General features: G+C 38.2%; 1 protein-coding gene across 1 annotated transcript in view; it reads left to right on the top strand.

The window, feature by feature from the left end:
• The window catches only part of LOC100742771 (zinc finger protein 423 homolog), a 137,731-nt gene that overhangs the window by 12,381 nt on the left and 98,075 nt on the right, over positions 1–27,275 (top strand). Inside the window, exons 2-3 of the mRNA XM_012389640.3 lie at positions 10,284–10,364; positions 10,637–10,699. Coding sequence (XP_012245063.1) covers positions 10,284–10,364; positions 10,637–10,699 — 144 coding nt within the window. The remainder of the gene's footprint in view (positions 1–10,283; positions 10,365–10,636; positions 10,700–27,275) is intronic.

Raw genomic sequence — 27,275 nt, 5'->3', positions numbered from 1 at the left:
AGTCGCTCCGGATAACCCGCAGGACGGTCTCTCCTTTATTCACGGCATATCGATTAATGACTGGGAAACCCTGCTGGCTTCGTAACCGTCCCCGCCTGCAGCCACCGGGACCGACGTCTCGACGCGACCCCGTGATCCCCACGAGATATCGTTAGCCAGATTATCGTAACCAGCAGAGGGTAATCGTCAGACCTTACACCTTCTTCCTTACTGTTCTTCGTCCAAACTTTACTCTGCAAGATGTATTTTATAATACGTTTTATAATACGTCTTAGATTTTATTTGCTATTTTGATCGATGGGAAAAGGAGGAAGATGGGTTGGCAGGGGAATGGCGGTTAGGGTTCCCCGGATTTTCATTATGACCCTTATGTTTGAATTAATCTGTACACTGCGCTACTTAAGTTGGATTTCGATAAGGAGAAGATGAAGCAGGAAGATGTTAGAGACAGTCGTGTAATATCATCCGGGATTTTCACATTTTTTGGTGATTTTATGCTGCGCTATTTTTGCTGTGTTATGCTATAGTATAGTAGTATATACGCTTGGATTTCTTTTTATTATCAGTAAAGAAAAGGGGAGAAAGTTGAGAATGTTAAAAGAAGAGAACGTTAAAGGATAGTTGCGTGAGGCGATCTAGTTCTTTGGACTATGCTTGCTACGTATTTCAATATTTTGTATTATAAATCTCGAATATTTGATAGTTTCCCTTGTTGTGGATTTTTATTCTCACACTGTAGATAATAGATAAAGCATGAGACAGAGGAAGACGTTAGAGAAAAGTTACGAGGATTTGTTTAGCGAAGGGTTCCTTATCGAGGAGCAGGCTTTAAACGTTATAAAGAAACGAAAGTTTCTAGAGAAGGAAAATTAAATACAGCGCGATGACTATTTATTATAAATAGAGATTTTATTTTTATTTATTGTAAATAGAGGATTTGTTTAGCAAAGGGGTCGTTATCGAGGAGCAGGCTTTAAACATTATAAAGAAACGAAAGTTTCTAGAGAAGGAAAATTAAATACAGCGCGATGACTATTTATTATAAATAGAGATTTATTCTTTCTTTATTAATTAGAAACTTGAACCACAAATTTGAATTTAAGTGTTCGAATTAGATACTTGAATTTTAAATTAGAAATTTGAAGGCAAAAAAATTGAAATCAACGTATTCCTACTTCATCTGGCCCTGACTGAAATTTCAGATGTTATCTTCTCAGATTTCCGTCTATTCATTCGTCTAGAGGTTTCGAGACATGGAAATTTTGACGCTTGCCTGGTTTTATAACCTCGATCTATTGGGCAATACTATAACATCGTAATACGTAACATAGCAAGGGTGGAACGAAAGGGGTGAGGTACAGTTTGGAGGGTTACAGTCGAAACGTATCGATGGAGAACGCGTGGTTTTGGGAGGTTTAAATTGCTCTGGACGTTGATGGATTTGTCTATAGCGAATATGTTATTTAATTGCTCGAAACCAAAACGTGTAACGCAGTAATCCTTCGTAATTTGCAAAAAAAAAAAAAAAAAAAAAGAATAAAAAAAGAAAAAATAATTCTGCCCGTTATATTGATATTTTATACGTAGACTGCGATACATCTGTACATTTTATGGGAAATTTAAAGGCATGGAAATATAAAGGATGTATTCCATAAAATAGTATTTTATGCAAAATGGAAAATTTTATATGAAAATAACGCAAAATAATATCGAAAGTAAAGTTATTGTTTCAATATTTAATAGACGAAACGGGCTTCTATGTGGGTTAAGCTTCTTTAGTTATGTTTCTAAAAAAAAAGAAAATAAACTTCTATGGACATCCGTAGTTTGCTTATTGTGTTGCATAATATAGGCAAGAAAAGAGAAAAGAAGAAAATACGAAGATAGCGAAGTAGATAATAATAAAGATAGAGAAGAAGATAAGTAGAAAAGCTTAAGAATAACCGGATCCTCGTAACTCAAGATTTTACATTCGAAGCACAGGAAAGAAACATTCTTGCATATTACATGTATATCGCGTCCTAAAATATCTCTGCTCAAGATTCTTGTTACAGGAGGGTTTAGTCTCAATATGCAGTTATCATCCTCGTGCATATAGATCGGCTTATAATAATACGTTTCTTTGATATTAACTCGAACACAATTTCCCATACTCTGGCTACATCGTGCTGTATTCAGCGAATACAAAAATTCCTTCAACTTTTAGATGTTTCTTATAATTTTTACGTCGAGAGAACTTCTATTTCGTTCAGCTATCCTTATAGCTATTTTAAATCCCTTTTTCTCTTACACAAAATTAGAACTCTCTATCGTATGAAAAAATAAAAACGTAATTTTCGCATATTCATCAAAAGCACTAGCGTGTTTCCCTTAACCAGTGAGCTGTTTCTCACGAGTATACTCGTCGCGAAGAAGCGGCAATATTTTGTGTTACAACGGCTATACTCGTCATCGCTTACTTTTTCTCGACACATTTTAGGTGTACGCTTTTCAAACAGGTTAATTGTGAAATTCAATTACTCGAGCGTTCCTCGCTATCTTCACGTCTAAATAACTACGTATTTTATGTCTACATCTTTCCACACGCTGTATGTCAAAATATCTACAAAATATTATCTACAAACTCTGAGAACAACCACGATAAATCTTTGCGTCGCTGTGCACGTAATTTCTTCTTCTTACGTGTCTTCTTACGTGCCAATTATGTTATGTATCAAGCGAAACACGCATACCGGCATGCGCACGATGATAGTGCAATCTCCTTTACCTTTACGATTATCGTCCAGGTAACAATGATTCGACTGTTTTACCTCGCAGCCCAATTGTTTACCATATTTACGACAGATCGAATTTGTAACAGAGATGCATACTAAAGGGAAGAGAAAAGTGTTTTGATATTCCATGGGTGTGCCAAGGACGAAGATGGTAACCATATAGGCAGAGGGAAATTGCAGCTTCCGGTTAAGCCTTGGGTTAGGCAAGCTTAATTCGTTGGGCTGTTCGGAGGATAGATATTGGGTTCGTGGGTGGGTTTGGGTTTGGTAATTGGGAATTTGTGGCAATTGGTTGATGAGATATACATACACTGCCGGACGTAAGTGTTAGAACGATATTTAGTACAAATTCGATGCTTTTCATTGTTTTTATCTTCTCTGTGTTCTCATTGTAAATCTATTATTTACACTCGTATTATACGGGTTTTATAATGTGTAATTTGTTACAGTCCTTCAGATTACGGTTACACGTATTATAATTACTCCATTTTACGCTAGAAATACACTAGCAGTTGTTGTTGTCAATTTCCTTTGTCAACGAGTCAGTTTCCTGTCTCTCTATCTCATTCATGTTCTTCATCTTAAAGAAACGAACGAGCTTCCCAGATGCTGAACTAATCAACTCCACTTTTTGCGCTTCATTTCTTTATAACTATAATAATAAATGGTTCGTCTTTCATAATAAATAGAATTGAATTACTTGCACAAGGCTACTTATTATTAAGAAATTATTAACAAATAATTCTAAATCTCAGAGAGTAAATTTTCATGAATAATATTTGTACATCATTGCTTCTCTACTTTTATAATAACAGATTAACTTTAATTTAATAATAATAGAATCCCGACTATTATACACAATTTCGTTCATTTGTTTTACATTCTACGTACGAATTTCTCAATTTCGTTATCTGAGTACATAATTGTAACGACCAATTTCTCAACAAACAAATAAATTACTTCGATAAAGTTACTTATCGCGAACAAATGACACAAATAATCCTAAAAGATGAATTTCAACCAACAACATCCTTACTCTCATTACTCCTCTGCTCTTCTGCTTTCTATCGAATAAAATTTCCACTATTAAATTTCCACACATCTAGTTTCGTTCATTCGCCTTCCTCGTATACGTGTCTCCTTTTCAAATTTGATTCGTCGTAAATATAGTAAACAATTGCGAGGTAAAACAGCTTGGTCCGGGCAATAATCGTAAAGGTAAAGGGGATTGGCTTTGAACCACGTGTGCGTTACGGATATGAGCACGTAAGAAGATAGGTAAGAAGGCACGTAGCATCGGTATCCGGTTTGGGAGGCAGACCGTTTCCGGAGGACAAAGACGTTCTCCGATCTAAGCTCTGGAAAATACAGCTCGCGCAATCTCAACCCCTCTTTACCTTCGAGATTGTTGGCCCTGTCTAACGTTAAACGGATGTATTATTATGACCCACGTAGATGTCTCGTACGAGGGTAACTGCATATTGCGGCTTAACCTGCGAGTACGTTGCTGTTTTCGATAACGTGGATGTGCGGATACATTCGTGACCGAAGTCAGCGTGAAACTTGCAGCTAACTGGTTTATCAGCGCTATATTTTACTTGCTTCGTCGATCTTTCCAGTTTTATTAGGTTGGTGCGCATGAAAGGAGTGGTTTTACGAGCGTTTCGAATTTTCTTATTTGATTTTCGTAGCTAGTTACGACGATTCCAGTCTACCGGGTTGCATACGAAAGGGGTAGTTTCATGAATATTTCGAATTTTTTCACCTGAAACTTATTTTACTTGATCTTCCAATTTTTTGGATTCTGTTAGCTTCACGCGTATGAAATGGGTGGTTTTCGAGGGTTTACAATCTTCTTATTTGATTTTCGCAGCTAGTTACGACGATTGCAGTCTACCGGGTTGCATACGAAAGGGGTAGTTTCATGAATATTTCGAATTTTTTCACCTGAAACTTATTTTACTTGATCTTCCAATTTTCTGGATTCTATTAGGTTGTCGAGTATGAAATGGCTGGTTTTACGATGGGTTTTACGATAAAAACAAGTAAGTTCCCATTTAAAAGAATAATACAACTGCGAAGCGTACCTGCATTTTTGCCCTTGCGCAAAAATATTATCGCGAATACTTCGAACTGTTCATCTTCTTCCTCTTTCGCTTTTTCCTCGCATTATTCATCCTCGCATTTACGAGGAAAACGCTCGCTAGTAATAGCGCGAACGCTCTGTGTACTGTTTCTTCAACCGAAGGGGTTAAACAATTGCAGGAAGAACGAACCGCGAGATTCCTACGAATAACTGATGCAAGCCTTTAAGCGCAGTAACAGAGGATGAGAGGTAGAAGTTTGTAGGAGCAATTAGGGAGACAAGGTTGAGAGAGCCGATGGAAAAGTCGTTGCTAGTAGGAGTCCTCGATGATGGATGAAGCATTAACTCTCGTGGTATCCTAGGTGGCATGAAACGCGAGAGCTGCTCGACAGAAGCAGCTTGACAGCTGACAGGGCGGAGGGTGCAAAGGTTCAATCCAAGGGTGCTCGACATAGTGTGCTGCCTTGGCTTGATGTCTTGTAGAATATTTAAGACCTAGTATCTTCCATCCCTTGCTGCTCTTCGTTGTTTCACGTCTCCAAGCTAATGCTCCATCCATAGAGGAAGATGTTCTCCTTCTCCCGTGGCTCTTTCCAATAAAGTCGATGGACGTACAAGCTTTCTTTCCTCGACGTACAAGCTTCGCCGAAAGCCTTAAGACTCTCGTTGGAACTCTCTTCATCAAAGTTTCGCGATTATCGCGTGTTAAAAAGAAGGTAGAGCTTCTTCTTACCCCGGCGCTGTTCTTCGTCGTGTTTCAAGAGACTAGGTTTTGATTGATAGTGGCTAGAATATGCCACGGTCGGTGTAAATTCGCGGTTACAGCGACGATCAGAGGGACTCTGAGACCCAAAATGAGATGAGAATCAAGAATAATGAAATCGCGTTGCAGACTTCGCGTTCGAGAAATTTGGTAACTCGTCAAGCATACGCGCGTTTGATTAATTCTCGATTAAATAGGAATGGAAAGTTGGCAGCAGGTTATTCTACGCGCGAGAATGAGTCGAAAACGTAGGATACAATTTCTTCGTTCGAAGCCTCTTTTTCAAGAAAGTCGAATTTGAACGCGTTTAATGCAGAATATTTTCCTTCTTTTCTTTTACCTCAGTGAACATTATAATTTGTCCTGTTAGGAGATTCGGCAAATATATTTAGCGGTTCATCGTAAATATTACGCGTACGTGCTTTCTCGTTACAGATCATCTGCACATACAACAGTCTTAAGTGTAGTAGATTTGCGATCAAGAGTGTTGTTTTATTATCGTGGTTCGTTAGGATGCCTTCTGTGCAGTCTTTTAGGTAGGTTGTTTGTGCAGAGTTTCTCGGTTGTTAGGTTGTTACGACCATTGTCTAATCTATTCTTTTCTCCCTTTTTTAAAATGTATTTATTAATTAACGTCGCATAAGCTGTTGAGGCTATCAGCGACACGAATTACGAATTAGCGAGACAATGGTTTCCGATTGTCATATGGAGTTCCATTCAGTGGATTTACAATTTTGTTTATCCAGTTAGCTGTTGCGATCTCATTAAAAAGTGTATTCCTAAAATATGTCGCGTAAGGTAAGCGACGACGAGTATACTCGTCAAGTACAGAGTATATGTGGCTGTTATAACATAGAAATAAGTTGTAATGAAAAGACTATTCTATGTTTTTTAAATATATTTTAATTGATATTGATATAAAATATATTTTAAAAATATCGCCATTTCTTCGTGACGAGTATACTCGTCGGGGAGATCTAACTGGTTATACATTGTTTGTGGCCTTCGTGCAACTTAATTGACCGAGGGTGCCATTAGCTTTTTGCTTCACTCTTTCATATGTAGTATTACCTTCTAATGGTAAATAGTTCAACACTATAGACTAATCTGGTTTTGTATTTGCTACACAAGCGTATAATTTCCTCAGCCACTGAACTGATCTTCAGATCTTTACTGGGTTCGTCATGTCACACATACCGCGTTGCGTTTACTATGGTCCTGGACATGATAGATCGTAAAACTCCTAATTTAGCGACGTGGCTCTCAGCAGCCGTGTTCCGCGGATCGATATCGTACGTCTAAATTAGTTTGACGATTGTTCCGTAGACGAGAAGTTGGTTATCTGTACTTAATTTTCCACGTTTGCTCTGATAAGCCAATACATATTCTTCCTTCCGATTTCTAATCTGGTCGATCTTGCCGCGTACGTGTTGTTTCCACGTTAGTCGAGAGTCTAAGTGGATTTCTAAGTAGGTAACTGTTGTTGTTTGAGATATTTGTAGTATTATTGAGAGCTATCGTTGCCTACAACGCCACTCCTTAGAGTGGATGTAATGTGTTTGCCTTTATCCGCGTTTACTTTGGTTTTCCATTGGTTTAATCTTTGTCTAAGCTAATGGACAATTATCATCGCAGAGCGGGCACTCGATCTTCTCAAGAACGGGATTTCAAACGAGAAAGTTGTACTCTTCGTTTTCGACTTATTTCCGTACACACAATAATCCGAGAATTGATCAAATACGCTTATATCAGACAAGTATTGGAATTCGATTTTCTCGAGAAAGAAACCGTCAACGTAATTTCGTTATTGCTGAATTTCGTCTTGTTCTTCCTGACGTCGCACGACGTACCGCGAATTCAGGCGCACAATGTATTTTAAGACGAAACATAGAATCATCATCGTTCATTCAGTAACGCGCAGGAGGCCAGGCTAAAGGATCGTCGTCGAATTTCATCGTTGCGTAATAGGGTAGATGAGCAAGTTGGCTCGCAACGGCTCGTTGCCTGTATATCATCAAACACGAAACGACGAGCCGTGTTTTCAACATGAAATATACCCACGCACCGTACTGACGTGGGCTGCCGTATAGTAGAGCCATCCGTTTGTCACGTGGGACCACAAAATTAAACTTAAAAAATTACACCCCTGTCCACGTGGCCAACAGGTCGTTTGTTATTTTGCATCCGCCCTCTACCTCTTTCACATTGGTCTCATTCAAACTCTCTCTCCGCGCCCCCAAACCAGCTTTTCACAGGATGAACTTGCCACTCCGACCGATTGCCACTGTTTTCCAAGGTGTCGAATGCGGATTTGTTTTATTCTCGCTTTTCTATTTTTCCTCTCTTTTTGCTTATTTTTCTTCTTTTTTCTGCATGTTCGAGCGGAAAAAGTAGACTGATTTCAGCGTTTAACGAGAACGTTCGTTACAACCGGTACGTCGATCAATGCGTTTGCATTTGGGTATTTGGGATTGCGATCATCGTTTACAGATTCCGAAAGATTAAACGATACCAGGCGAGAAAATTGAATTGCTGTTTCAGCAATTTTGTTTGTTTGAAAATCGAACCTGTTGACGATTGTTAGTCGGATCAGTTCTAAACATAAATTAGAAATTGAAAAAGGCAATGCTGTGCGTATATGCGCTCGAGTATTCGTGGTCGTGATTGTTTGCAAATTATGGTCCACGTGCTGATTAATCGTATGAACTGGGAATTAGATGATACTTTGAGCATAATTTTCGAAAATACATTATGGATCAATCTCGTTAGTGCAAACGAATTCGTAATGTATCGAGAAGAGCCGGATTTATTTTCTGATTAATCAGTTAGCTGTTTCCCACGAATATACTCGTCACGAAGCAACGGCAATATTTTGTCTTACGACGAGTATACTCGTCACGTGTAAAAATAGCTTCAATGTGCTGCTACAAAAATTACAAAATAAAACAGTCGTTTCATTACAACTTAATTCTATGTTATAACAGCCACACATACTCCGTGCTTGACGAGTATACTCGTCGTCGCTTACCTTACGCGACACATTTTAGGAACACAGTTTTCGAACAGCTAACTGGTTAATTGTCTCGAAGACATATTTTTAAGTGGACGAAGAACATCATGAATTAATTTCGCTGTCTATCAGTAGAATTTCGTTCGCTATGTTTTACGAGAGAAGAAACTACAATTGTTCGTTCGCGAATAAGGAAACTTCATTGTTATATTAATTTAATACCGTTGCGAATAATTTTGATTAAAATGATAATCCATTTTAATCAGTTCTATGTGACGAATTTGTTATCAAACATTTTACTCGCACCTCGCAAATTCACCCGGTATTTCACGATGAAACGTAGTTCGTTAAAGTTAAACTTATTCGCGTCGTTACATTCGGCGCACAAATCTTGTTCATCCGCCGCTGGACGGTCTGCAAAAAGCGTATTATTAATCGTTTCTCGCCGTGTTACTTGGAATTCATATTCATACACACAACACATATATATGTACAGGGTGTCCGGCTAGAACTAGAATTATAATTATTTATACTAGAAGTGTAATGATTTAAAACACAAGTACGTTTGTATATTTTTTTGTGAAAAAAAAAATGATGGGAAGCATCGTTTAGTGCATGCACAGAGGTATTGGACGCAGTTTTGCCTTACAAGATATTTTTATATTCGTATTAGGAATCGTTTTAGAAGTATCGTTATAATTCGGACGATTAGAGTTAATTTGCGAAATTTGGTTGCTGTCGCTTAGTCACGATATTTCTCATCAAATTGCAGTATAATCTAATTTTGTAAAAAAATTAAATTCTACTTTGAGCTATAAATGGAATTCTTGTGTTCTATGTTTACAATTCAAGGAATATAAATTGTAGAATAATAGAGAGAATGAATTATACAATAAATACAAATTACAGAATAGATGTTAGATATAAATTGTAGAATATAATTAAACAATTAACGAATTATGCCTTTAAATATTATGACGAGTGTTTTGCTTCGAATATTTCATATATATCTTTGCATGCCACGTATTTTGCATTCTAGGAATTTCTGCATTATTTACATGCTTCATAAATGCATAAACATTGGCAGCTTATTTACAATTACGAAGCGTGGACTTATCAACTTATTTTTACCTAAAAATAAGTCTAACTGAATCAATTATCATGATTAAATAATGCAATAAATCGCATCAGTTGCCGCGATTAACAAATAAATATTTCAATGAATAAACCAATAAATAATAATAAATAAGCAAACATATAATAATAAATCAACTTAATTACGTGGGTAAACCCACCGATAATTAAGCCAATTACCGTTAACAAATGAAATAAATAAATCGATTTTCATTGTTAAACACCGTCAAATAAAAAAATCCCAAACTCACGTAATATCGACTTTCGCTATCTTTATTTTAGCGTCAAGTTGCTTGAGGCACCCTGTATATGTATCTTATGGTATGCAATGTTCACATGCTCGAAAGGGAGAAGAATTACAATTTCGTAGCTCGTTGCTGCTCTTTTCTTCCCCTCGTCTTCTTTTTCCTTTCTTTTTTTTTACCCCTTTCCTTTTTTCCTTCGCAAATACAGATTTTATTCTTCGTGGCTGATATGCAAATGAAACGGAATTAATGGTTGCTTGTCTCTCCGCAGGAGACGAAGAGTGGGACGACGGGAACGAGCAAAATGTCCTGGAGGTAACCGAGCAGGATAATGAGACAACGGGAATTAAACGTGAGTGTTACTAAATACTTTCTCGTCGTTAGCCAACGTTTACGTTAAATCTAGACAGTTAACTGGATTTTCGTTATATTCCACTTTTGTTTGTAACTCTTTTTTAAGTAGAAATACTCGTGGATTATTCATTAATTATATACTATTATTATTATACTATACTATAATACTATTACTATTATTATTATACTACACTATACTATTATGATTATTATTAATTATAAATTATTATTATTATTATATGGCTTATGATTTGACAATTTCTTTTACAGAGGATGACGAGGAGGAAGAGGAAGAAGAGGAGCTGCAGAGAGCGTTCAGTCAACATTCGGAGGGTAAGTCGAGGACTTATATCAATAGATTCTGTAGATTTTTAATTTTTCCATTGCTCGCACTTTTCTATAGATCTCAGATTTTCTTCGCCGTTTGTTCGATTTTTGGCCAATTACTTAATGGCCACTCGACCATAAACCACGGTATACATCATACACGTTTCAAAAAGATTAGACAAAATTCCTATAGATCTCAAATTTTCTTTGCTATTCGTTAGATCTTTGATAATTGCTTGATCTCAAATCAAATTGCTCAATGATCAAATCAGGGCGTAAACCATATATTTTACCAGCAAATTAGACGAAGAAGCCAAAAGAAGAAGAACTTATACAGACCAGAAGATGTATTATACTGCAAAGTCAGAAAACTTAAGAAATTCATCATTTTAGCGTGGTTCGGTGGCGGATTAGCTTTAATTTCGGGTATACAGCGACGCGTTAACCCAGTGAGAAGGAAGAATCGGTTTCCGCGAGCATCTTCTTCTCTGGAGCATCGAATATACTCGGTACAATGAAGCACTGCCGGCAGACGACTATCGTTATGCAGATGTAACAATGGGCCAGGAATTGAGGGAGGCGCGGTCGGTGCATTCTGCCGCATTCTGGTGCATTACTTTTATCAGTCCTCGCGGGACATTGCCTCGCGACGCAACAATGCGTTCAGACACGTCGTCATTGTTCGTAGTCGCCGTTCAAGAAACGTACCACCCACCTTAGACCCTATGAATATGGGATTCCTTTGTCCCCTCTGGATCCTTTCGCGTGTCGCGTGTGCCTCGTCGACGCACGCCTTTTTCCTTTCCCAACCAGATCGTTTCATTCGCTCGTTTTCATCTCGATCGTTCGAAATTTATCCGCGACGCACGCGTAACAAAAGGAGGATAAATGGCGAGAGAGCGGCGAAATTGGATCGTTTTAACCGGTTAGCTGTTTTTGACGAGTATACTCGTCGTCGCGAAGATATGGCGATACTTTATATTGCGAAAAAGGTAGCTACAATTTTAGATTGGAATTTAGTAATTGCTGAAAATTGCAAAGCGAAACAGTCATTTCTTTAGAAGTTAATTCTATGTTATAACAGCCACGTATACTCGGTGCTTGACGAGTATACTCGTCATCGCTTACATCTTGCGACATACTTAATTTTGAAAGAGGTCGCAACAGGTAACTGGTTAATAGAATCTTCATTTATTTATGTTTATTTCCACTTAGATTTCTACGATCGCAAGAAGAAAAATTGAGCGTACAGATCTGCTCCAGTTAGCGTATTTGTACATTCTGTTAATTTCCCACAAATGTATAAACAGCCGTAGGCTAATTACAAAATATCGCGTTGATAAATAGCCCGAAAAATTTGAGCAAGGGGATTGTTTAATCCTGTTACATTCGTTGAATCGTTTTAGGCTCGGTCGTGTTTTTTTATTATAAAATTTCTTAAGTTTAAGAAATGTTATTTAAGAAATGTTTAAATTTCTTAAATAAAGTAATTTGTATATATTGCATAATAGTAGTATACAAGTATCACAATATGTAACAACATTTGAGTATATTACATAATAATTAAATTGTGAATTTTTATTTCTTTAGGATGTTCGAAATTTGAAAGAGCGAAAATCTACACCGCGCGTATAAAATCTAAAAATATACAAAATATTTAAGATAGGCTGTTTATTACGAGAAAACAAATTTTTCTACTCAGATCCTATATTTCTTTAGCTGTGTTCATAAAAATGTAAAAATACATAAAAATCCCGAGTCTGGTAATGAACAATCTATTCGTCATATTTAGAAATTAATACAGACAATTATAGCGAAAATAATTAATATGTTCATAATTATAGAAATTATCGAAATTACATTATACGTAGTAATGTCATTAAAATCATTAAGTGATCCCACAAGGGGAGTTTCTATTTACTTCACGCATATGGTATATAGCATATGGGGTGTAGAAGAAGTGTTAGCTAGGGCAATTCCTTTCAGAATTGTAATAGGGGCTCAGGTGGCGAAAGTGATCCTACCGTGCTTATTATGTCGATATGTCCTCTCCACGGTATAGCTAGGAAACAATAGTATCTTAAGCGATATAGACCTGGATTGTTTTTTCGATACGTCATTCTGTCTTTTTCTTTTTGCTACACAGTCAGTAACGCTGTACTGCTATCGTAAGCACTGAAAAAAGCTATGCGAAAGCCATTATGCTTGACAATGAATGGGATATTAACCGAAAAATTGTCCATTTGTAACGCCAAAACGTCGAAGCTACGCGATAAATTTCGATTACGCGAATTATATCGAGTCGCACCGCACCGAAATGAACGCGTGAATTTTCTGCAGTAAATTGGGATATTTCAAAGCGCAGTATTTTTTTTTTTTTGTCTAAACCCGTAACGAGATTCAAAGTGGATAAGTTTGCCAGAAAAATTCTGAAATCCTCCGATCTTCAAAATTGTATAGTCAATTTTGGCGACTTTGACAAACTGATTCGAGTCTTTCACAAAGCTGAGCTAAAACTACCTAAATTCTTTGATTACAAGCAAACGCGTGCCAATTGTGGATATTTCAAAGCACAGTTTCATCTTTAGAAACTTTGGACAAGATTCTTCTAACTTCTAAGATTCAGCAATTTTCAAAATTGCATAGCCAACAACTTTGACAACTTTGACAAACTGATCCGGGTCTTCTGAAACCTAAGTTAGAAGTTCTCCACTCAACAAATTCTCCACATCAATTAGCGAGTACCGTGAAGTTCCAGCAACGTTCACGAATCAACGCGAGTTCCCTTCAAACTGAACCAAGAATTGCAAGATCCTCCGATCTTCGGGGCTGATAATCTAAAAATCCGCAGACTGATACTGCGAAAGCTCGGAGGCCGAAAGTTGCAGCGCAACCGCAGCAAACCTCAGGCTCGGTCGTAGCCTAAAAATTCCGAGATCCTGAAATCGATACTCCATTAGCTAACGCTAAGCCAAATAAACCATGATCCTGCAGCCAGCCGAGTCCTTGTTACACTACTATCTTCCAACAACGAGCAACGACCAGTTTAATAGAAGCAGCTGGAAAACTCGTGTCGCTAACGTTGCGTCATTTTGTTCCTCTGTAATGAGCGGCGATGGCTTCTATATAGAAAGACAGAGACAAAGACACAGAGAAAGAGACAGAAACGTAGAAACCGTGTATTAAAGAAACAGAGGTGCCTCGATGTTTTCACTCTCGAGTAGCAACGACAGCCGCGCTATACCGTTCTGTAGGAACGAAAGAGCGAATAAGAGGGAAACTATAGACAGAGAGAAAGAGGAGCAAAGAGTCGGAAAGGGGAGAGAAAGAGAGAGAGAGAGAGAGAGAGAACCACCGAGGCATCTCCCTTGGGAGTCGGTGGCCTCCTCGGGGATACAACCTCGTTCCGAGCTCCTCCAAGCCGGTTTTACCTTGGAGTATAAAGCGGACGCAAGTACACTTGGCGAAAGGTAAGCTGAAATAATAATCGGCTGGTACAGGGAGGAACGGATAAAAGTCGGATCTCGCTTCTCCTCGGGGAGGAAGAGCAAGATCTGTCTCGGCTACGCGGAAAAGGAACGAATCTTTCGTTGCGAGCGGTTGTTGCTTCTCCGCTGCTGCTGTTACTATTGCCAGCGTGGCTTGGCTTCGTTTGGCTCGCGTAAGAACAGGCAACGAAATTTTATGGGGTCTCGAGGATTGTCAGCGGAATCGTTAGGCGAGATTATACGAGGCTCCTTCATCTTCCTGTATAGACGCCAAGGACGATGGTATTGTTTAACGAGTTGTGTATTAAACTGTTAGTATACGTTGCGTACGTGGTTGCTGGGTGAAAGAATGACGCGGAAACGTGCCTCGTGTCCTCCGTTCGATTTTGAAATCGAATTTGCTAGCGGATTATGACACGTGATGAGACAAAAGATGAATCAAGCTTGTGAAGCAAGTTTTTAGTCAAGTCATTGGAAAAATTGTTCTCAGAGCTTACGCCTATTGCTGATTTGATAGAAGTTAGATTTTCGAGATTGACAGTCGCAATCGATATTTATCGGTTCGCTTAAATGTGTATACGTTCATTTTACATGCGTTACGACCGTTCAGCTTCTTACATTCGTAAGTTTAGGGCAAAGCCTAAGCATCGCACAGTTGCTTCAGATTATGCGAAATATGGGCTTGCTTGTCAAACGTGAAATCATGAAATCTCAACGACACGAATATCACCACGATCTTTCTACGCAAGCTTAAAGTTAAATCGGAACGAGACTAAATTTTATAGGGTTTTAGTGCGCACGAAAGTGACGCTGCAACTGTTGCAGCCACGTTACGACGCTTGTAATTGTCGTTCCTTGGATATGGTTAATATCGTGCATTTCCAGTAAATGAGATAAAATAAAAGTAAGTGTTATTCTGGAAATATTTGCAATTCAATTTTGAGAAACTAAGTTCAAATTCACTTCATGAAGTTCGCGCGTCTGGCACGTTATCGAGTGTGGACTTCTTCGATTATTGAGATCTCAGAAACTAACCAGTTAGACGTTTCCGACGAGTATACTCGTCACGAAGAAATGACAATACTTTGTGTTTATTCAAATTGGAGGAATTTGTATTGTTTCGTTTGGAAGTTAAAGAGAAAAAGAGAGAGAATCACGTGCTCATCGGTGGAGCTTAGGAGCAATGAGTGAAACTTGCCTTTTAGTGGAAAATTGGAGGGAAAAAGAACCTCCTATGAATTTGTTTAATTTAGAGAAACTTTATTATTTCGAGGGTGATAGAGGTATTCTATATTCATAGTAGAATTTGAGAGTAACGAGTGATGGATTAAATTTGTCTTACAGTGAAAAATTCAGCAAAATTGTACAAATCTCCATGAATTTATCTAATTTAGAAAAATTCTGTTATTTCGACTAAAAGTCACGTACTAAACGATAAATAAAAAACGACGAATTGTTAACTGAAAGCGAAGGGAAATGATACAAACGAGATCAGTGACAGATATGAAGAAACATCGTTCCTTGTCATTAAACTACCAATTACAAACTCCTATTAATGCTCGAATTAAAAATTCGCGATATCCGAGAATATTCTAACAAAGAATTACAAACGCGCAAGATTAAACGTTTAAACAAAAAGAATTCTCAGGACGAAAAATTTATTTCTCCTATGCCGATGATCAATAGAGCGTAAAGATAAAATGACGAATCTTTCCGTAGGATACATCGGGATGCGCATCGTCCGTGTATTACGATTATCCTGGGAATATTGACTCGATTTCATCCTGAAGATCGTTGGTAGTCGAGGTGAGGTAGGTTAACGCCTTGCACCAACGACCAGCAAAAGAATTCCGAGGGTGGTTTCTGTTAGTTTCTTTCTTCCTTTCTCTTTCCTTTCCTTTTTTTTTTTTTGCTATCCATGGAAGGGTGGTTTCTGTTGCGACTGAAACCCGCTGGGTCTCGATTATTCGAACAACACGTTCACATCCGACCTTCTTTATCGATCCTCCTTTATTTCGAATCTTTTTTCGCCAGGCCAGATGCAGCCAATTACGAATTAACCAGGCGCGTGCGTTATTGCTTAACAAAGGGGCACGCGTCGCGTAGGCGTTGGAGTTTTTTTTTTTTTGAGAATTTGATTTATGGAAAGGGAATCGTCGCTCTTGAAAACGCTTCACGAATCGTTCGAAGCGGAGGGCTGCTGTCTGTCGATCTTAAGTTACTCGTTTGACTTGTTAACGAACGTGTTTAGTCACTTGTGCACGTGTTTAAATTAAAAGAATTATCGATTTTTTTAAATGCAATCTGTGTATGAGCAATCTATCGTACAATGAGAATAGGCAGGGATTGTGATAACTTAAATTGACGTGAATGCGAGTACACCCAGTGATGTATCACTGTATGGTGGTAGATGTAAAAAGTGACGTCTCTTTAACGCATGGCGTCCGGTAATTTTATGGTCGTTGGTCTGATTCTTCAGTCGTTGTTGATATAACCCTCCGTGTCTGGCGATTTCTTTTTTCATCGTTTATTTGTCCCGTTTGGAATATAAAACAATCTGAGTTCGAAGTGGAATTATCAATTATATCAATGCGATTATCAGTTATATTACGTTGTATTAACAAGCTCATGGAGACATATTTAAAGAGGATCGCAAAAGGATTGCAGTGGTTGCAAAAAGTACGTACTCATTTTCCAATGAAGCGCTTTTTAACGAGCTTCTATATTTCGCTTTCACAGTATAAAATTTTCCTAGCCGTGTCGAAATACAACTAAATGATACGAAATTTAATATGCTCGGATCTGATTAATTAGCATGTGGATGTGAAAGCTTGAAACTTCATATTCATTTTCTTTTTCTTTCAGCAGTTCCTTATTTTTATCTTGATTTTTTGTATTTCTTTAAAGCATCGTTGCACTTTTCCTAAAACTAAATTAAATACGTTTCTATAATAATAAATTATGAGAGTACGGGCAAGTTCGTAAATAAGCGATAAATTAATTGATACGTCGGCGTTATTAAATTCGAAGGAGAAACTAGAAGAGTAAACGTTGCTGGAAAAATGTATTCCTGTTAATAATATTCTTCACGTTCCTGATGAAAATTTTCCTTAATTAATGTACGTAATACCGGTTTCCATTTCGCTGGATGTTCTTGAAGAAACTGGGACTTCATCCAGGGAACGAATGTATCCGTATTTATCAGTATTATTTAACAGACAGGAGAGACACGGCTTCCCGAACAGCTTTCGCATAATCTTCCTACCGCCCTCTCATTTTTCGTCGCCCACCATCAGGTTGGAGGACCTGCCAACCTCTCCCATTGGGAGAACCGAGATCCCCCATTTTCTTAATGTCAGAGATTTCAATTCGTCACGAACACCGACCCGACGACGTTTTTGTTGGACGATTTTTAAGAGATCGCTCTTACCTCACGCTATTAACTGTTAAAACTGTGACATCTTCGCGCACCCATTCTTCTCGAATTTCATTTTATCGAATTTTTCAATATCAAATCATCTTCTCCAATTTCATATCGATCTACTTTGCTTCATTTTTTAACCAACAAATCTCCCGATAACCCGCCAAAAAGCCTACAATACACCAACGTGATAATACAGATCAACGTGATCGAAGAATACAAAGAAAATAACGTACCCTCGATACGTAGCTTGTCCCGTATGGGAATGCAAATTGTTTGGATAAAAAAAGCAGCCAAAGCGATGGATAAATAAATTTATCCGTCTAAACGCGCCAATAAGCTTCGAGACGAAAATCAACAAAACGGAAACTTAAAAGACGGGAAGCTTGCCAGAACGAGACGGTAAACGAGCGAGAAAGAACAGAGAAACGGAGTTCTCCATCTTCCCCTGGGAAGTTGGCAAGTCATGTACCGCAAAAAACTCTCTTCATGGAAATCCAAATTTCAACAAAAAGGAGCCAAACCAACATAGTGCTTGTAACTTCCACGCTTCTAATCGATAACTAAATTCACCACTTCAAACACGCTATCGAGTCTCAAAGCCAAAAACGAAAAGAGCAAGTTTGCTAAAAGGGGACGGTAAACGATCGAGAGAAAAAAAGAGGAGCCAAAGGGGAAGAGAGTTCCGCGTTTCCTCACAGAGAGTTGAAAAGTCGCATACGGTAAAACGAAGATCCAAATTTGAACAAAAGGAAGCCAGGCCAGAACATTGTGCTTGCAGCTTGAACTCTTTGCGAAGTAGATATATAAATAAGCGAATTTGTCAGTGTAAATACGATACAGCAACGCGTTTGAAAAGCAAAAACAACGGAAGCAACGGTTGAAGAAGGAAGTTTGCTAAAACGAGACGGTAAACGATCGGAGGAAGAAAAGGAGAGTCAAAAGGAAAGAGAGTTTTTCATTTCGTCGTACGAAGTTGGAAAGCTCCGCACTGTAAAATGATCTCTTCATGAAAATCCAAATTTCAACGGAAAGAAGCTAATGCTAGCGTGGTGCTTCTGACTTCGAGTTCTGCGATCGACAGATACACGCGTAAATAGATAAATTCGCCAATCCAAATATAACGTGTCTTAAAGCTGAAACCAACGAAAGCAAAAGCTTGAGGAGGAAGCTGGCTAAAATGAGACGGTAAACGATCAAGCAGGAAAAAAAGGAGAGCCAAATAGAATGAGAGTTCTTCATTTCGTCGTACAAAGTTGGAAAGGCTCGCGTCGTGAAACGAGATCTTCGTAGAAATCCAAATTTCAACGAAGAGAAGCAACGTCGTGCTTGCAGCTTCGACTCTTCCAATCAAAACATTTATAGAGAAAGTTAAACTTAGTGTTGCATCCAAAAACATCATGCTGAACTATCACGAGTAGAACATCATCGTGCATTGTATGGTTATTTTAGCTGCTTCAACCGTGTGATATTACACGCCAATACATCCACCGAACTCTTTCTGCAACCATCTCTCTTGCTTTAAACACACCAACGTCCTCTTATATATCTTGCCTGTCGCATTGTCTTTATTCTTATTTTACCAGTTAGTAATTCTTGGTATTTAAATTCTATTTAAGTACTTAGTCACTTCTTGTTAATCACGTACTAGCCGCAACTGGTCGTAGCTACCATGTTCCCAGCGATTCTAATTGTTAATCAACCACTCGATTACTCGCGTCTATCTTTCTTCTAAAAGAGTAATTATAACGAAAGTTATATAGTAAGAAATACATATAATATAACGATTATAGTAAAAGGATTATAACGAGTTTGCCCGTCGAGTGTGACAAACAAAATTACGTACAACCGTGGTCGTTGAGTAACCCTCGATGGTGTGAATGGGGCTCCGGATAAATAAATTAAAGGAAAAAAAGAAAGAAAAAGAAACAAATAAATAGACGAATTTATCGAGCCAAATACACCGGTGAGTCTCAAAACCGAAAGCAACAAAAGCAAAACTTACGGAAGAAAGTTTGCCGAAACGAGACGGTAAACGACCAAGAGAAAGGAAGAAGGGAGAAGAAGAGTTCTCCGTTTTCCCGCGGGACGTTGGAAAGTCCTGTAGCTGGTATAGCCGCACGACGTGAGAGATCCAAGAGGTGCAGGAGGAGCAGGACACGGAGGTAAAGAGGGCGCTCAGGGATGAGGAAGAAGGTGGATGGAAGGGGTGGTGGGTGGAGAGACGGGAGAGCACACGCGAGGGGAGTTGGGCGAGAGGGTATATTATGGGGAATGCCAGGGGAATCCCTGGAGACCACCGGGGCAGCCCAGTGCGCATGCGTCGAGCTGATTAGTTCTCCCTCTTCCCCCTCCATTCGCCACCCACTCCCGCCAACCCTCTGCGTCCCTCCCGTTCACCCCTTCGCCACTCTTTCGCGTTCCCGGAGTGCTGGCAGCGCCAGAGGAGAGCACGGAGTCCCATGGGATCTGGCCCCGCTGCCTCTTCGCACTTTCCACCCTTCTACCACCACCCCCTTTTCGACCATCCCTTCGCCAGCTGCTTCATCCTTCTTCAACCTCTACTTCAACGTTACTCCTCGTTTCTCTTCATCTCGTTTACGTTTTTCCCCTGTCTCTCTCCCTCTCTCTCTCTCTCTTTTTCTCTCTCTTCCGTTATATCGTATTCTTCTTTTCTTTTCGTTGTATCATTCCTGTTTTTGTTTTTCGCTTTTGTACTCCATTTGTGCGAGCTCGGGTGGAAGTTTTTGGCGGAACGTTAGCGTGGGCGCGGAGTTTCGCTGGAGGAGCTTTCAATGTCGCGTTGTGAATTTTTGAGATCTTTAGGAAGCTTAGCTTATGGAGATGGGAGGACGCGTGTTTTCGCTGGTAATTTGTAACGTATCGCTTGGAAACTTTTGCTAATAGTATTATACATACATTCGATATACCGGGACCTTGGTAACTCATTCTGTAACTTGGAAATTCAGCCGTACCTCGTTCAACGCTTCTTTTAATAATCCGTCATGTATATATTTATGATATATTTTCAATACCTAAGGGAAACGAGAGAAATATTTCATTTCTAGAAAAAAAATTATCTATCAATTTCTGGCTCCTTTCCGAGAAACAGTACTTGTTATCGATGGTAATTTCGAGTTACCACTTTTGTGTAAAACTATGTAACAACTCGTCGCATAATTCCAAAATTCAGCCGTACTTCGCTCCACTTCTTTAAACATTCCATTCAATAATTGTCAATATACGCGTAAAATGGTACCCGAAAAATGTCAACCGATAGAGAGGCAAACTATCCTAGTTAATGGTAGTTGCAAATTGTCTATGAGCTCGTCGATCGTTTACGAGAAAGAGCCAGGAATCGTTTCGAGTCGCGAATCGCGCTTGTTCTCGAATGGCTCTTGATCAAGAGCAAGGAAAACGGCTTTAGGTACAATGGCACTTTCTCGGTGCGACTGTACTCGCCGATATAAGGTTGTCCCAGGTGACGAGCTGCCTCGGGCCATGGCACAGCGCTACGTATCCCTTGGGACCGACTCTAGGTTTCTCCTTTTCTCTCCCTTTCTATCGTTCCTCTTCCTTATTCCCCCCTCCCGTCTCTTCAACTCTCCCTTTCTTACTCTTGCATCGTAAGAGAGAAGAGGAGAGCTTGGTGAACATGCACGGATAGACACACACGCGGAGAAGAGACCGGAAGATACATGCGCGTTTTACACGCGCGATACGGATGCACCTGTGCCAGCCGATGGGCTGAAAACGCTTGCAATCGCTCGCTGGCGCGGTGAATTTTTTAAGTTACCACGTAGATTGGCTGAAATTAAACGTTATCGATGGCAGTCCAAGCGGAAGACGTTGAACCTTGAATCGAATTCCATGAATCTCCGTTGGTCGAATGATCGAATGGTCATTCGTCTTGCGAATTGTACATATTTCTATATGATTGTATTATGCGAGAGGAGTATTTTTGTAACGATATAATGTAGTTCTTTAACGTTCTAAACAGACGTTATAAGTGTTATAGATTGTAGAAGTTACGGTGTAGGAGCTGATATCTTTAATGAGAAAATTTTTGTTGCATAACAATGATTATTATATGTTACGGATTCTGAATGATTAGGATTTTCTCGATTACCGGTAATCATCGTCGGTGACGGGAATTTTATTTTGTTCACGAACTACCATTATCGACGAAGGAAATTTAATTTTGGTTACCAGTAACCGATATAAATGATCAATGAAATGTTTTCTTTTCTGGTTATCAGTAAACTTTCATCGATGGCACGAATTTTATTTTGCTTATCGATAACCGTTATCGACGAGGAAAATTTTTCCTGGCTACATCCGGCTATTGTCAATCGTTATTAACGTTATTTATGATTAGCGCATATTCATTGGCAATGTGAATAAAATTAATGAGATAAAATTTATATATTTTGTTAAGCGAAAAGAAAATCTGTATGAAAATATATAAAACAAAGAATAGAATAGAAGTAGAATAATAGTAGTAGAATAATAATACAATTATTAATAAAAATATTGTAACACAATATAGTTTCATCCTGTTCTTTGTTTCAAATATTCTCATATCGCTTTTTAGCTTAATAAATGAGTTTTATAATTAAATTTCTCTATATCGCCTAAATGAATACTAATTATCAATAACAGTCGACAATACTCGAATGCAACGAGGAAAAAATTTTCTAATGGTTATCGATAACCAAAATAAAATTCGGGACATCGATAATGGTTATTGGCGAACAAGAACAACCCCGGTCATTTGTATCGGTTACTGTTAATCAAAATTAAATTTCCGTCATCGATAATGGTAACTGGTAGCTGAAAAAAATGTTGATCATTCGTAATGATTACTCGTAATTAGAATAAAGACTTATAATCATTTTAGTTTTTGCTAGATTTCTTTCAAATTTGTCGATAACTTGCCTGCATTGAAATAAAAATTAGTTTTCACACGATAACATTTTTCCAAAAAAAGGTAACTGCTATATTGGACCCCTGGTTTCAAAGTAAGATATCGATTATTGGATAGACGTTATTCCTTAATCTGAAGCTGAATGGGAAGATTTCTAATAAATTTGATAGAACATTGAAAAAGGAAATGTGCACTCGTCTACAATAGATGTTAGGATTCAAGAAAGAAAACTGTTATCTTTAGCTAGTATTAAATACTCAATATTTTAAAAATGCTATACGGAAGAAAATCAAATTTTACACGATTTTGTTTATTGTCTATTGTTTTATAGTGAATCTCTTACGAACCTGATTTTGACTTTCTCGTCCTATCGCAGCCTGCGCTGCTATGTACAAACGCATACGTAAAAAGGCTGGGCAAAGAATAGAATCTCAGTGAGCGCATAGAGAAACGTGGCGAATGCTTTTGTGAATTAATTTCACAGGCTTGAAATCATAGTTGTGACGTTACATAAACACGACACTGTATATGTGATCTCATGATGCATTCCAAATTACACAGCGGGACATTATACAAACCTAAATTCGTGCACGTGCATGATCATATCTGTCCAGAGCTGGAATAATGATCATAAATTTTCGCTTGCAGCAACACCTAGCTGTTCAACAATGGTGAACGATATTACGTATAGGAGTGTGACGTTGTTTCACATATGTGTGCTAGTTTGAACTCTTATTAAATCATGGATATTAATTAGAGTCATTGATGATTTTATTACAGACAGCATAAAATCAATTTTCTAATAATCTTCGCCTATATATTGATTTCTTTATAATATACAAATTCCTAATAATTTTTTTTCTCCAGTTAAAGTCTAGCATTCCCCTTCTCTTTGCATACTTTCAATCGAAAAAGTACTCATTCTTCGGAAACTTATGCTGTTTCTTCTCTTATAAATTTTCCTTTAATCCGTTTCTTTTTGTTTGTAATTTCCCAAAATCAGTAGGATTGTGAAATTAGAATGTTGTCTGAGCAACAATCGGTATTTCTACTCGCTCGAGATACTTCTGGGCAAAAATCTTTTTTCTGTATTATTATACAAAATATTACGTAATATTGTACGGGGAAATTAAATCCTTCGAATTAGTTTTATCGTCTGTGTGCATCAACGTTTGTTATGCAGTGACGAGTATGTTGACGAAGAAGAGTTTCTCTCTTTATAGTAAGATTAAATCCTTCCATAGTAAAATAACAATTTTCAACAACAATAACAAGTTGATTTTCTTCAAATCTATAGTTTGCCCATAATTTTCGTTTCTCACCACAATTTACCTCTCTTTGAACGTCCTTTATTGATAACGCTTAACTTCGCGATGATCAGTGTCAAACCGTTCGTTATCAAACTGTTCATTATCAAATTGTTTCTCGATAAACAGAGGTAGCAACGAAACGAAATTCGAAACGAACGGCCGTGCATAAATACAAGTGCAGCCGCGTATTTTACGCGGCTACGAGAAACATTCTGGTGCCAGTTGTAAATCAACTCTCGCGTTATTCGACCAGCTTTCCGCGTGCCAGCGTGTAAAAATTCCTGGCGCAAAAATTGCATGGTTTTTTAATCTCCGCATCCCGGCGTAATTATTTTCTTCATCGTCAGGCGCGTATTTCGCTTTCGTAATTACACCCTTACCAGCGGCAACGAACGTTGATATTCCCTTTTTACGGGTTCCCTGTCACGTTACGTTCTCCAACTTGCAACATTTTTTCTTTTTCCTTCACATCTCAAACCAATTTCTATTCAGGACGTTTGTTATTTTCCAACTTAATACGATAGGTAGCACTCTGTACATTATTTTTGTTTTATCCGAATATCGTTTTTAGAGGGAGACTACGTCAATGTTGGATCGAACGAAAGTTAAACAGTTTGTTGAAATATACGCGTGAAGCGAATCTCGAAAGCTTTCCAATAATTATTCTACAAAATATTTGCAAATCTGTTACGTATTTTGTACGACATTTTTGGAAATTCATATAAATGTTGCAAGATATTTTTGTTCCATACAAATTCGTTAAAATATTAGTAATCGTTTGCAGCATATAGTTAATGCAAAAGGTAGCTCATTAAAGATAATGAAGCTTATCAATAGAACGAATAATTCATTGATACAATGAACAGTTTAATGAGTAGGCTTCATGGAAAGAGTTGAAATATTTTTCTATTTTTACATTTGCGAGAAATCTTCAGTATGCATAGTTTTTCAAAGTTTACCAATATAGCCATGAAAGACATGCCTCATCTTTCCTATGTCAGAATCGTGGATGTTTTAGATACCAATATATTCTAATTAGTCCGAAGCTAGGCTTATAACCAATTAATGGAATTAACGTTATAAGAAACGATTTATACATTGACCTATGGCCATTAAAAAATTAAACAGTCCTATAAAAACCTTTGTCACAAGGTTCATAACTTTGCGATTCAATTAGATGTAGTTCTTTTTCTGTGATAATCGCAGATGAACTTATAACAGTTACTTAATATAACGCACATTTCCTTTAAAAAGGTGTCAGAATATTCTTTTATTTTCCTGCAGTAAATATCTTGCAATTCCTATATACATTTTCCGATTCGTTAAAAATTTTATCAATATAATCGTCGATAGTCGCTGCTTATTACGTATTTTACGACGTATTCGTAAAGAGCTTCTACGAGTATTATGTTTTATCGATATAATCGTGACAATCGTTTCAAATTTATTCATAAAAAATGTCAAGTATCATATTATATGGATATAATCATGACAGAGTCGTTTCTCATTATGTGTCACGTATTCATAGAAAATGTCCATATGTGTTATCGATATAATCGTGGCAGTTGTTTCTCATTAAGCGTCACATATCCGCAAAAATGTTCTATATATGTTCAAACGCTCTCACGACCTCTGACACCTGGAATTGTGTTAAAGTATAACATCTGCGAATGAAAAAACGTTAAAAGCAAATGCAAAAGTAGAATACTTTCAGTGGGGCAGCGGCACGATCAAAGTTAAATTGACTGTTTGATCTCTGATTTCTAATGCACTTTGTCACCCCCGTCGCCACCCTTTCCTCCTTCCCCCCTTCCCCCGCTTTTCCCATTTGCGTTTCGATGCGTGTGCCGCGACACACCGTGTGTGAAACAGCTAGCCCGCTATAGTGGTAAAGTATGATACGGTCTCGAGCGACCAGACCTTCCCATTCTATCATTATAAACTCGCTCTCCCGGCACCGGTGCTCCCTGTTCATATCTAATGCGATTGTACTCACGGTGGTAAACTCGTGGTAGCCGCAATTGCAATTGCAATTCGATGGAGCACGTCGGCGGTTCCGAAGGTATCGTTTCTATCAGATTGATGCGTGCTGATTAAAGGAATCGGTTGTTTTACTGATGGGTTTCCTGCCGTCTGCTAGCGTAAAAGTATGAACCGGTTAGCTGTTCCTGACGAGTATACTCGTCGAGAAGAAATGGCAACATTTCGCGTTATAACGAGGATTCAGAAGACGGATATTTCGCTGCAACTTAATTCTATATCACGACAGCCACGCGTACTCCGTGCTCGACGAGTCGAAGGACAAAGACAACGCGAATACGAGGATACCGAACGAGGTATTTCGAACTTTCGTACTTTTAAATGTACACGAAATCCGCTGTCTATTCGTTACTTGTGGATTCTAGTTGACACGTACGTATTCTTCACGAAAAATTAGTCGTAAAATTAGTTACAAGTAAGAAGATACTCGAGTTTGTTAGGGTAGAAATATTTCAGCTCGGAATTAATGCTTCTAATGCAAATAAGGAAATCGTAATCATAATTTCAAATATGAAATCGTAATTCAAATCACAAGTTTCTTCGAAATGAAAGAAGAATCCGATTGTAGCAGATAAGCGATTCAAGAGTCGGAAAAGCTGGGATTGCCAGGATGAAAATTTTGAGAAGATTCAAGGAGAAACGGGGCACTCGAATTTCGTTGCGATAATAATGTTCCAACTCGCGATTAATTCTTCTAATCCAGATAAATAAATCAAACGGAAGACAAACCCAATTATAGGAGATAAGCAGTGTTTAAGAGTTAGAAAGGAGACAGTCGATTCGGTGAAAAGTTACAGAGGGAAGGGAGATGGACTACCACCTGTTATTCGCGGGCGTAAACGAATGAGAAAGCCTGGAGGAAGTTTCCCAGGCTCGCTAATAACTTCAAGGCACTGGTGCCCGTTGTCGAGCCGCTTTAGTTTCCGCGGTAAAACTTGGTAACTCGAGGAGATAAAGGTTAGAACGAGTCAGTGTCCCGAGGCCATACTAACGATCCTCCTTCTAGATCGTGTTCGTATCTCATCGTTTCATCTTTTGCTCCAACATCTCGTCTTCCAGCTAGTCAGCGAGTTTTGTCAGCCGTTTCTTGATGGAAATTGTCTCTTTACCCTTGATTTAGGTTAGGTTAGAAAGTTAGGTTAAAATTTGATGATTTAACCGAGCTACGGTGCCCGATTCAACTACGCGCTTGAGGTCTTCGGCACAAAAGTGACCCCTGCGGCTAAAATTCTCTTCTTTAATATTGACTTTGTAAGCAAGGGATCAAGGAAATGTAACGATATACTGTTATGTCTTTTATAATGGCTACTTTCTTCTCGTAAATAAATAAATAGATAGATAGAACAGAAGAAATAAATAGAGTGTCTTTTATTAAAAAAAAAAAAAAAAAAAAAAA

This window comes from Bombus impatiens, unplaced genomic scaffold (assembly GCF_000188095.3).
Source record: "Bombus impatiens unplaced genomic scaffold, BIMP_2.2 scf_0036, whole genome shotgun sequence".
In the NCBI taxonomy this organism is placed as follows: domain Eukaryota; kingdom Metazoa; phylum Arthropoda; class Insecta; order Hymenoptera; family Apidae; genus Bombus; species Bombus impatiens.
Note: the sequence above shows the minus strand (reverse complement) of the source record. Positions and strands in the feature narration are given on the sequence as shown.